This window comes from Panthera tigris, chromosome D1 (genome assembly GCF_018350195.1).
Source record: "Panthera tigris isolate Pti1 chromosome D1, P.tigris_Pti1_mat1.1, whole genome shotgun sequence".
Taxonomy (NCBI): domain Eukaryota; kingdom Metazoa; phylum Chordata; class Mammalia; order Carnivora; family Felidae; genus Panthera; species Panthera tigris.
The window spans coordinates 59,602,321-59,614,946 of NC_056669.1; the positions used below are offsets into that span (position 1 = coordinate 59,602,321).

The 12,626-nt window shown below is 45.3% G+C and overlaps 1 protein-coding gene across 10 annotated transcripts in view; it reads left to right on the top strand.

The window, feature by feature from the left end:
• The window catches only part of STIM1 (stromal interaction molecule 1), a 182,347-nt gene that overhangs the window by 145,097 nt on the left and 24,624 nt on the right, over positions 1-12,626 (top strand). For all 10 annotated transcript variants that reach the window (XM_042958665.1, XM_042958666.1, XM_007089366.3 and 7 more), the window contains 2 exons: positions 2,487-2,598; positions 5,713-5,828. In XM_042958665.1, coding sequence (XP_042814599.1) covers positions 2,487-2,598; positions 5,713-5,828 — 228 coding nt within the window. The remainder of the gene's footprint in view (positions 1-2,486; positions 2,599-5,712; positions 5,829-12,626) is intronic.

Below are 12,626 nucleotides of genomic sequence, written 5' to 3' on the forward strand. Positions count from 1 at the left end.
TGCAGAGACTGAGAAACCCTGGTCTAGAGTGACTCCTGCCCAACTGCACTGCAGTGTAAGGTGCAGATAGGGGAGTTCCTGCATGCCAAGTGTCTGTGTTTGGGCTTGTAGCAAGGCATCCTCCCATGAGACAAAAGGCTCTTGTAGCACAGCTAGCCTCAGGCCTTTCTAGCAACAGAAAAGTGGCCTTCTTTCCACTCCACATGCCAAGCAGAAAGGCCCCATTGTGCTGGACGTGGCTGAGCTCCCTTGGCAGCAGTGGCAGGAGTGTGTTGTTCTCTGTACTTCACAGGCTGGTACTTGTCCATCTGCCTCGTATCTGAGTGTCCCTCTACTACACCTTCATTAGCCGACGTTCTAGACCATAGTAAATGAGCACATTTGTAATGTCTACTAATGGATTCAAAGGCATATATTCCTTCTCAGGAGGAAAAGGCCAATACATCCTGCTTTTCTAACCCTGCTCTGTCATCCCCCCTTTCCCAAACCCTAGGATTTCAACATAGCTCTTGGAAATTAATTTCTCTTCTCTTTCCAATATATTCTAGTCTGGGAATTAGAAATTTAACCAAGCAATGACCAAGCACCCTTTTCCTAATCCTCTGGGATCTTGTCTCCTAGGATGCAGTCTAAGTGCACTAGAGTGCCCCTCATTTCCTCCCAAGGCACCTTCCTTTTCTCACCTCCTGTGCCTCTGCAGACAGTTTAATGGATATCCAAAGTCTCAGCTACAAAACTTCCCTCCTGAGCTCTAGTAGCTTCTTGAGGACATCAAGAGTTCAGAGCGTTTTTGCCTCCAATTTTGTTTCATGCAGGATGTCTCAGTGTCTGCTTTGTACCACGTGCTGGGCTCCACTGAAGGGGAAGTAGGTGAGTGGAGGGACAGGTCCAGCCTTCCAACTTCTCCAGCTTATCTGAGAGTGACAGAAGTAATCCAATATCTGAGGCGTGTTTACCAGAGGAATGCCTATTTTTCTGACAGGCATTTCAGAAGTTAACCATCCACATGAGCTGTGTATTTGTTTAAGGAGATGATTGTTTCTCTTTGGAAGCCCACAATCAGACCATTTCTGGAATTCCTTGTTTGGGGTGGTTATTCCTTGAGTAAATTCTTATTGATGCTACTGTTTAAGAAGCTTTACCTTAGAGACAGTGGGGTGAGCAAAAATGAACAGGACGTAGTCCGTGTCTTTGATGTTTCCTGACTTTCATTTTTATTTATTTATTCAAAAAAAATTTTTTTAACCTTTATTTATTTTTGAGACAGAGAGAGACAGAGCATGAACGGGGGAGGCTCAGAGAGAGGGAGACACAGAATCTGAAACAGGCTCCAGGCTCTGAGCTGTCAGCACAGAGCCTGACGCGGGGCTCGAACTCACTGACTGCGAGATCACGACCTGAGCCGAAGTCGGACACTTAACCGACTGAGCCACCCAGGCGCCCCTGTTTCCTGACTTTTAAAGGAAAATTGGACAGCACTCTGATGAAAGGCAGTTTTGGGGAAAGACATGGACCTTAAGAGAAGAGGGTGATAAATCTCACCGTTTCATTCTCTTTCGGAACATTTTTTGGCTTCTTACTGCTCGCAGCAAGTAGTTTTCAAACTTGAGGAATGTACAAATTCCTTTTAAGGGAAATAATTTATCTTGGACCTACAATGCTGACTTAAACTGTTTTTATTATAACAATGATTACTCAAATTATTATCTAAATGTGTACAAACATAAAATGAGGTTTAAGGTGCTATATAAAATTTGTATATAAATATAAACAAAAACAGGTTTATACATTAAATGAAAGCAAACTTTAAATCCAATAAAATGGCATCTGTTTTGCTGCAACTCAGTTGCTCCCAGTCTTTTTAAGTTCAGTACGCTGGTATTCCTGGGTGCCATGTGATACACATATCCTATATGTCATTCGTCTACCTGTCTGTCTGTCTGTCTGTCTATCTGAGAGAGACAGCAAGAGCACAAGAGTGCATAAGGGCTTAGAGCAAGGGTTACGGAACCACACTGCTTGAGTGCAGGTGTTTGCTTTGCCAATTCCTAGCTGGGCAACTTTCGGAAAGTTATATAACCTTTCTGTGCCTCATTTTCTCCATCTGTAAAATAGGGATAAAACAGGACCTATCTTTCACATGGTTGTTGCGAAGAACAATGCATTAATGTATATGAGGCCTCTAGAAGAGTACCTGTCATATAGTAAGTGCCAATGTAAAGGATGGCATTTGTTAGTATTATTATCATTATTATATTATAGTTGAGGGTTATTTCACCCAAATACCGGTATAGTGAAAAAGCAAGACCATCCCCTGTGGGTCAAACAAAAGGTACAGTATGTACCCCTTTTATACTGAGGATTTGTAGGAGAGGGGGATGGTAAACACATAAACATGTGGTCAATGAGAAGGCCAATGTGACTGATGGTAAGTTCAAGTAGTTCTTGCATTCTGGAGTCAAAGCTTTGCTTGTCTCTTCCCACAGTGTACAACTGGACCGTGGATGAGGTGGTGCAGTGGCTGATCACGTACGTGGAGCTGCCTCAGTATGAGGAAACCTTCCGGAAGCTGCAGCTGAGTGGCCATGCCATGCCGAGGTCAGGAGGAGACTGGATTCTCTCACTTGGGGGTGTAGGGAATGGACTGGGATCGGCCCAACATCAGGTTTCTCTGGCCAGTTAATGAGGCTCCACTTTTTTCAGGGCACACTCTCTAGACCTCTCCTCTTCTCGCATCCATTGTGCACTTGCTCTGAAGTGTGATGGACACTTGGCATCCGTTCTCTTATTTAACATTTCTGTCGATCCTGGGAGTAGTACTAATAGCTGTCGTTTATTGAATGCTTAGTACATGGCAGGCACTCCTATGCACCACTTCATATACAGTATGTCACTTAATTCTTCCATCAATCCTGTAAGGTAGGTATTATTGTATATAGACAATGAGACTAAGTAACTTTTCTAAGGTCACATGGCTAGTTAGAGGCAAAACTGATTTGAACCTAGATCTGGGTAGACTTCAAAGCCTGTGGTATTTCTCTTTTCTTTTGCTGTGCTCCCAGCAGCTGCCTCTTTTACTGCCCAGGAGCCTCGGGGCTCTGTTAGCCTCCCTTGAATTATCCATATAGAGTGTGTCTACTCTAAAGACGTGGTGTGAGGTGGGGCTGACTCCCACTGGCCCCGGCCTCCTCTCCGGGATGACTCTTCCAACAGCTGTGGTACCCTAACTCTGCCTGCTTCACAGGTGCAGTAGGCCAGGGCCTGCGGGGGGTGGGGAGGGGATGGAGTACTGCATGGACTTCTTGTTATGTCAGACTAGTACCATGTGTCATGCAGCCATTAATCCATTTACTTATTCATTCGACAAATATTTACTGGGTACCTGCTCCGTGCCAAGCACTTGTGCTGGGTGCTGGGGATAAAGATGACAACAGCCTGCCCTTGCCCTCCAAGGGCTTACTGTCTGGTAAGTGCTGACTGTGTATAATCTGTCATCCTATTATGTAGGTGCATCTGGTTATGAGCTTCAGCAGAGGGGAAGGAGGGAGGTGAAGCTGCTGGTGCACCCACACTTTGCAGCCTGCAGCCGCAGAGCTACTGGGCGCTGCTGCCCCCGCCCCCTGCCTGCAGCCTCCTTTTCACAGCTTCTCCCTACCCTGGAGAGAGTAATAATCTTACTGTTTGTACAGCCCCTTCTAGAATACTTTCCTGCCTATTATTTCAGTTGGTTCTCACAATTCTGGGAGGAAGGAATTACTACCCTGGCTTTTGGGTGAACAAACTGAATTTCAAATATTTTATGATTTATCCAAGCTGGTAAGTGGCAGAGCTGGGATTTGAACCCAGGTCTTTTCATGAAACTTTACCAATTATCTACCCCGTGCCGGGTTCTCTCCTAGGCCCTGAGGACAAAGAAGTGTATCAGACCCCATCTGCCTTGAGGAATTCCATGTTTAATGAAACAGACAATTAAATAGATGATTGACCATGAAACTCCAGGATCTAGGTTTCTTTCCCGTTACCCATGGAAATTGCAGTATCGCCTTGGCCCATTCCATCTTGAGGAATAGCTATGGTTCCATTAGAGCGAAAACATAGGATGAGAAGTCAGTTCTCAGGTCATGGGCTCTTGGTGCCTCCCTGTAGCTAGACCAGATCCAGCCAGGTCAGGCAGGGGGTGGAGGAAGCCAGGCTGTGGCACCTTAGTGACAGCAGGAAGCCTGGAGCCTTTGGTACACGGAGTGTGGGATGGAGTGGCAGTGGTTGTAGGCCCACCACTAGGCAGCATGGTGTAATGGGAAGAATCCAGAAGATTTGAGTTCATTTCCTGCCTTTGCCACTTACGTGCTATGTACGTGACTTTGGGCGAGTTGCTCAACTCTGAGTTAAGTCAGTGGTGCAGTGAAGTGGAGCTAGTGATGGACCTGTGTCCTTCCAGTCAGAGGACTGAATGAGGCATTGTATGTGAAGCATCAGAACAGGATGAGAGATGCAGTAGCTGCTTAGTAAATGTTAGCTCCTTTGTCGTTTCTCTCATTGCTCACTTCATAGGTTTCACTGACAAATAGACTGCAGAAAAGATGACACTTACATTGATCAGTTAGATGAAGGCCAGTGCACTGGGTGGAAGTGCTCTGAGGAGGAACCCCCAGAGCTCCTGGGCCTAGAGGAAGCATCTGATTTCACAGAAGCTTACACAGAAGGAAAATGGGGCCCCAGAGGGGAGACCGAGTAGTTTATGATCAGACAAGTGAGTTGCTGACTCAGCTGGGACCAGAAGCTAGATCTTCTGACCCCTTCAGCCCCCATCACAGTGTCTCACTGCTTCTCTTGTAGAGGGGTTGATTGCTTCCCATGGCTGGAGAGGGAGGTAGCTGCCCCTGTGTGCCCAGGCAGGAATATAAATCACACACTGATGTCAGAAGCATTTTTTTCTACCTGGGGAAACAAAGCTATGCATCAGCAAAGAGCACTAACTTTATGGAATATGACAGTAGTAAAGGCTCATGTGTGGGACCCCGACCACTGGATTTATAACCTTTCATATCTTATAACCGTCTCCTCCACACCCCCTGTGTTCTAGCAGAAGAAAAACACAGTCCAGTTTGTTTCTGGGTCATTTTCTCATTTGCAGGCCCTTTCTTATTAGAGTTATCATTAACAGTATGTTGAAGGTCATAAAAATTACAATAATCTGACTGGGAGTAAATGACAGTGACTCAAATACAAGATAATAAGACTAATGCACTGTTTGTCATCAGCAGATTTGTACTTAATGGCAGTGGGTTAGGATTAGAGGTCCTCAGAAAGCACTGGGTCACGTGGCTTGTGTTTTGACCTGGGTTGGACAGGAGAATGTATTTGCAGATGGTGGGAGTGTGGGGATAGGTGCACAGTTGATACTCCCTGGAAGGAGAAACACAACAGAAAACTTATAGTTGGGTGTGGGCATGCTCACAGATGGGTAGTCCTCAAAGAGCAAGGTTCTCAGGGGATGGTGGACATGGGGAGAAGGGTGAACATATTCTTGGTAAATGTTATGTGTCCCTCCTTACTCCCTGTTGAGATCCACTGGTATGGACTCTGTGTTCTAGAGCACACAGGGGAGCAATCACCAAGAGCTAGAAGTCATGGAAGTGTTCCTGGAGGAGGTGGGTAATCCTTCCTGGTTTTAATGGCAGGAAACTGAACCCTTCCTCTTTGCCTCGACAGGCTTGCTGTGACCAACACCACCATGACAGGGACTGTACTAAAGATGACAGACCGGAGCCATCGGCAGAAGCTGCAGCTGAAGGCCCTGGATACAGTGCTATTTGGGCCTCCTCTCTGTGAGTCCTGTGGAAAGAAGGGCTGCTGATTTGCCATGGAACCCGAGGCCATTGTGGGGGCTAGGCTGAGGTCCTGGGTCTCCTAGGTACACCTGCAAGGCAGCACCTCCACTCTTCCAACTGAGAAGTGAAAATATGAGACATGAAATAGTCTTATATTTCAATCCAGTCGGATGTCAAGTTCCGTTCATTAGATACATTAAGACCTACTTTGTGCCAGTGTTGTACTGGACCCTGTAGGAAGACCTGGATGAATCATATCCTTCCATAAAGGGATAAAATGAAAGTTCCAGAGAGGTACACCATGCTTCTGAGGTCCAGAGGAGGGATAGAGAAGGCATCTGATAGGAGAGGTGACATGTGACCTCTGCCTGTAAGGATGGGTAGGGCTTTATTCCATGCAGGTGGCAGGAGAGGGCATTCTAGGCAGAGGAAACAACCAGAGAAAGAATACAAAGGCTAAGATATGAAAGGTATGCTCAGGGATAACATAGGGTCTGAATGCCAATTAGCTGTTCCCTGCTTTCACTGTGGACATGCAGAGAGTATGAACTGATGGCTGAACATCTTATGTCCTTGGACCACCAAAGAAGACTAAGTGGGCTTCCCTGGAATCATAGAGACACACTCGGGCCTAAGAAAGGGTAGTCTCTTCAGCCAGGGGTTACTCAAGAGAAATAGGCAGTTCAGCTCCTGAAGATCTCTGCAAGGTGGGAATGGCCAACCCTGCCATCCTTTATCTTATTCCCCATGAACTCAGGGGGAACAAAAGTGGTAAGATTTCTGAGAAAATTAGCCTTGACCAAGCATGCTCTTAGGACCTACTCTCTGCCCATTGGGAGCTGTTGGCATCAGTTCAGGATGCCAGTGGCAGAATGTTATAAGGCCAAGAACCAGTCCAGAGAAGCAGCTGGCAGGCAGAGTCAGAGGCTGTATAACATTTTCCCATCTGTGCATTCGGCTTGACAAGTGCCTGAGCTGATCCGTCATCTGTACATGTTTTTTAAATTTTTAATAAACTTTATTTTTTAGAGTAGTTTTAGGTTTGCATCAAAATTGAGTGAAGCTTGGGGTGTATGGGTGGCTCAGTTGGTTAAGTGTCTGACTTTGGCTCAGGTCATGATCTCATGGTGAGTTCGAGTTGGGCCCTGTGCTGACAGCTCAGAGCCTGGAGCCTGCTTCGGATTCTGTGTCTCCCTCTCTCTCTGTTCCTCCTCTGCTTGTGCTCTCTCTCTGTCTCTCAAAAATAAATAAACATTAAAAAAATTAAAAAATAAATAAATAAATTGAGTGAAAGTGCACAGATTTGCCATATACCCTGCCCCCACACATGGCATAGCCTCCCCCATGGTTAGTGTCCTCCACCAGAGTGGTACATCTGTAATGACTGATGACCCTGCACTGGCACATCATTATCACTCAGTCCATAGTTTACATTAGAGTTGACTGTTGGTGTTGCACAGTCTACGGGTTTGGACAAATGTACAATGACATGTTATACATGTATTGTATAGGATAGTTTCACTGCCTTAAAGATCCTCTGTGTTCCACCTATTTATCTCTCCCTCCCCCTCAACCCCTAATATAGAATTACCATATAACCCAGCAATTACAGGCCTAGGAATGTATCCAAAGAATTGAAAACAAGTACTGAAAGAAGTACATGTTCACATTCATAGCAGTGCTGTTCACAACAGTCCAAAGGTGCACACAACCCAAATGTCCATCAGTGGACAAATGGATAAGTGGTAGTATATAAATACAATGAAATATTATCCAGCCACAAAAAGGAATGGAGTTGTAATACATGCTACAACATGGATGAACCTGGAAATCATGCTAAGTGAAAGAAGCTAGACATAAAAGGCTACACATTATATCATTCTATTTATATGAAATATCCAGAATAGATACATCCATAGAGACAGAATGCAGATTGGTGGCTGGGAGAGGCTGGGGAAGTGGAAAATGTGTAGTGACTCCTAATTGGGTATAGGATATCTTTCTGGGATAATAATAATGTTCTAAAATTAATTGTGCTGATGGTTGCACAACCTTGAAAATATGATAAAACCACTGAATTGTACATTTTAAAAGAGTGAATTTTAGGGTATGTGAATTATAGCTCAACAACAACAACAACAACAATACATATGCGGCTTGATTTTTGGCAACTCCTGGACTTCCATTTAGAGAACTTCTTATCAAATTTAGGAAAGTAAAGTACCTTGGTCCCTTTTTCAAATTTCCACTCACTGTGTGACCTTGTGTAGGTCACTTTTCTCAGGATGTGTTTTCTGATTTGTATTATGAAAAAATTGAGCTAAAGGATCTTTGATTCCTTTCAGGTGAACATTCCATAGTTTTTGAGAGGAAACCCTTTGATTGGTAAGGGTCCTGGTAAAAGGATAAAAGATAGGAGTTCTCCTCCTCTCCGCTGCTGTCTGTTTAGGAATCTGTGCTTGGCCCTTGCCTTATCAAGTGACCTTTGGCAATTCAGTTCTCCTGCCTAGATTTTGGGTTCCTTATGTGTAAAATGGGCTTGGTCAAGGCTCTTACTGGCTCCCTGATTCTAGGACTCTGATAGAGCTTGGGTGTACTTCTGGGAGCTAAGGTTTTGGAATCCAGCAGCTGTCCTGATGGCAAATACTGTTTTTATACTTTCCTACTGACGGCTCGTTAAAGAAAAGTTTTGAAAATTGCCAGATGGAATCTGAGGAAAATACTAGGAAGCTCTTTGCCAGGAGACATCTGCAAGGGTGGGGCTGTGTCTGGGGGGTACCTGCAAAGAATCCCTTGGTCTGTGTCCCTCTAGCTCTGTGTTTCCATCTGAGCATGGGCTAAAATCCCTACTTGAGCTCTGTTCCCTGTCCAACACCCATACAGGACTTAGAGTGCTAACCTGTGCTGCTGACCTGGTTCTGTACTGAGGGTGAGTTCTTAAGGCTGTGGTTCTTAGGTGGTAAACACCCTGGAGAGCCTGGGCCAGGTATAGCTGCAAACCTTGGCTGCCTTGCCCAGCCTTAATGAAAATCCTGCCATCAGTCTGAAACTTGAGAAATCTCAAATCAAAGTTTGTTGTACAATAGCCGGGAAGGTCTGCTGACTGATCAGGGTCCATCTGTCTGAGCAGCCTCAGAGCTTGGGAATGGGGAAGAAGGATCAAACCGGCTCAGCACAGAGCTACTCAGGACCCATTTTCTGACAGTAGAAGACGTCTCAGCCCTCCCACCATGGCTGCAGAGGAGCACATGGCCTTTTACAGTCTTTCCGACCTGCAGAGTTGGCTCTAGGCTTGCAGGTCTATCCGGGGCTCTACTAACAATCCCACAATGAGGTGTTAGTTGTGTTCTGACACACGAAGTCCCAAGGCAGCTTGCCTTGGAGACCTATGCTGATGTCTCACTCTGGCAGCAGATCATTCACTGAGAGGGCTTTTCCTGATCTGCAGATAATTTGTCAGAGAAATGGAGACTCAGGAGATGAGGTGAGTTTTTAGAGGTCATTCAACTTTTAAATGACAGAGCCATGACTCAGACCCAGTAACTTATATTTCAGTGCTCTTTCTACTATATTATCTCATCCTCTGCTTCTGACAGAGGAAGCAAGATAAAACATAAAGAATTCCAATATGAGATGAAGCCAATTAAATTAAAAAAATGTTTATTTTTGAGAGAGAGATAGAGTACAAGCGGGGGAGGGGCAGACAGAGAGGGAGACACAGAATCTGAAGCAGGCTCCAAGCTCTGAGCTGTCATCACAGAACCCGATGTGGGGCTCACACCCATGAACTGTGAGATCATGACCTGAGCCAAAGTTGGACACTTGAGCCACCCAGGTGCCCCAAGAGTTGGATTCTTAATGGGCTGGCTCCCTCAACTCACTTTTGAAGCTTTCTCCAGGATGCCTTTCCAGCCTCTTCCTGGGCATGTTCAACCCTTTCTCCTTACTCTCTTCTGGGATCCTATAGCCCTTTGTACCTGCTTTTTTTTTTTTTTTTTTTTTTTTTTTTAATAATCTGTTTTCCTGTCTGTTACCCTTCAAACTGGGAACTCATGAGGGTAGAAACAGCTTTGTTCATCTGTCGTCGTAACTCAGCATATGGCCCAGCAATGAGTAGGCGTCAGGAAATGTATGGTAGAAGTTTTGCAGAAGGAGGCTGGGTGTCCTCAGAGCTCTAGGACAGGGGAGATGGGAGGAGACTCTGGCCCAGCTTGGCTGTGGGGAGAACACTATGGAATGTCTTCTGTGGATATGTGAGTCAGCTAAAGCACTTCTTGGGCTAAAACCAGAAGGCAAGAAGGTCCAGGAATAGTTATTATAGGTTAACCACACACCTCAGCACAGAAGGCTATGTAAATGACAAAAGAAATTCCAAGCATGTATTCTGGCAGTAAGCAGTGAATAGGTGTGTCTCCCAGGGACAGGGTATTGTGGACAGTAGAGAAGGTGGCAAGAATAGGTTGGGAGAGGGGGTTCCAGAAAGTGGTAATGATTGGAGGCTCACTTTCTCAATGCTAACTGTACTATAAAAATTCTCACCATTATTCCTGACTCTGTTAACATGTCAGCATCTCATTTGTTTATACCCTCCTCCCTTGCCTCAGGCCTGATTGTATTAACAGTTGACCTCATTTTGCTAAAATCTATTTGTAGCACTCGGGCTGGGAACTCTGCCACATTCTGGCTCCCCAGGTCCTAGCCAGTTTCCCTGGGTTAGCTCTGTTCACCTAGCAAGCCACACCTGCTCTCATGAAAGCTCCATGGTCTGTCTGCCCTAGCAGTGCTCGCTGGGCATAGGGGTAGCTTCTGAGAGTTGAGCTTGTGCAGGGGCTGTGCGGGACGGCCAGCCATGCTCTTCTTGTGCTTTCACATGCACTTTCTATCATAACCCCTTCCATGTGAAAACTGCCTTTCTTCTTCCCTTTGTCTTTCCTTTCCACCTTTGCTGAGTACCTGTTCTGGTCAGGCTCTGTGCTAAGTATGGGGCTATAGAGAGAAATAAGGCTTGTACCCTGGCCCTGAGGAACTCACAGACTATCAGAAGGTGACTAGTATGAAAGTTGAAAAACACGCAAGGTAGTCCCTGAGATGGCAGGAGATAATCCATGTTTACCTGTCCAAAGAGTGGGTTGGTTGAGGAATCCTAGTCAGAGGAGAAGGATTGGAAATATCCATGTAGACTGTTGTGGGCTGGGAAGGTGGCAGGAAGCAAAGAATGGGAATGGAATTCTGGGGAAAAGTACATCGTTAGTAAGGCACAGATGAGACTCTTCATTTCTCTTTTTCTGTCACAATGGTTTATAGATTCTGTATTAGGATTCTCCAGAGAAACATAATATGGATGGATGGATGGATGGATGGATGGATGGATGGATAGATAGAGATAGATAGATAGATAGATAGATAGATATAAAGGGAAGATTTATTATAGGAATTGGCTTACATGATTATGGAGGCCAAAAAGTCCTGTGATATGCCATCTACACCCAGAGAACCAGAAAAACCAGTGGTATGATTTAGTCTGAGTTTGAAGGTCTAACAACTAGGAGAGCTGATGGTGTAAGTCTGAGTCCAAAGGCCAGAGAATCAGGGGGCTGATGCTATATGTCCCAGCCTGAGTCCGGAGACCTGACAACCAGGTGTGCTGATGTAAGAGGGGAGCAGAAGATAAATGTCTCAGCTCAGGCTGAGAGAGCACATGCATCCTTCCTCCGCCTTTTGGTTCTATTCAGGCACTCAGAGGCCTGAGGATGATTGAATGACATGTACTCACATTAGTGAAGATGGTCTCCTTTACTCAGTCTACTGATTGAAGTACTAATCTCTTATTGAGGCAAGAAAGCTCTCTCGGCATCCCTTAGCCCAGTCAAGTTGATACATAAAATTAACATCACAGATTTGCTTTGGACTATAGGGTTCTGCCCAGGGTTCCACTGAAAGGGCCTGATAATTCTCACATCTTCTTCTCCAGCTACTACCTCTTATTTAAACTCCACATCCACATTCTTAATTACCTAGTGGATATGTCCAGCTGAAGATTTCCAGAACACCTCAAAACACTTTCATTCATAACTATGCACTTGATCTCTTTAGCAATTCTGTGACAATGCATTTTAGAGTTGAGGAAGTTGAGATCCAGATAGAGCAGAGGCAAGCATAGAACCCAGACTTCCTAGTACTCAGTGCAGGATGCTGCTTTTGATGGCACAATAATTTCTCTACATGAGGCCTTACATTTAACCTTAAAGGCCTGGCCATTTGGCCTTTGGGTATTCACTCTCCGGATGGCCTGTGAGCCACAGTCAGCTCTCAGGATATTGTCTGGGAGAAAAATTCAGGTTTTGGAACTCTTATAGCCACACTCTGGCTAGATCAGGGGATCATCTCCATGGTGAGCAATGTTTGGATGTAACAAAGCAGAAACAACACCTGCTGCACAAGTAGGAAAGTTGTAATGAGAAAGTGGGGTGCAGCAGAAAGACCATGTGGTCAGGCAAGTCTGGATCTGAATCCCAGCCCTGTCACTTTTGATGAACTCCAGGAAGTCAGTTCTCCTGGGGAGACTCAGTTCCCTGGCCTATAGAGTGAGAACACAAATACCTGCCTTCTAGAGTGGCTGTGAGAATTCAAGATGGTGGATATAAATGCCTGATGTGTTATGTGTCTTCTCTTTTCCTTCCTCTCCTATGTGGGGTAAGGAGAGAGAGATATCATACTTGGAACTTATCAGTAAAGGTTCAGTTCCACAAATATTTACTGAATCCCTGTGTGAGCTGGTCATCGCTGTGCTGGGCC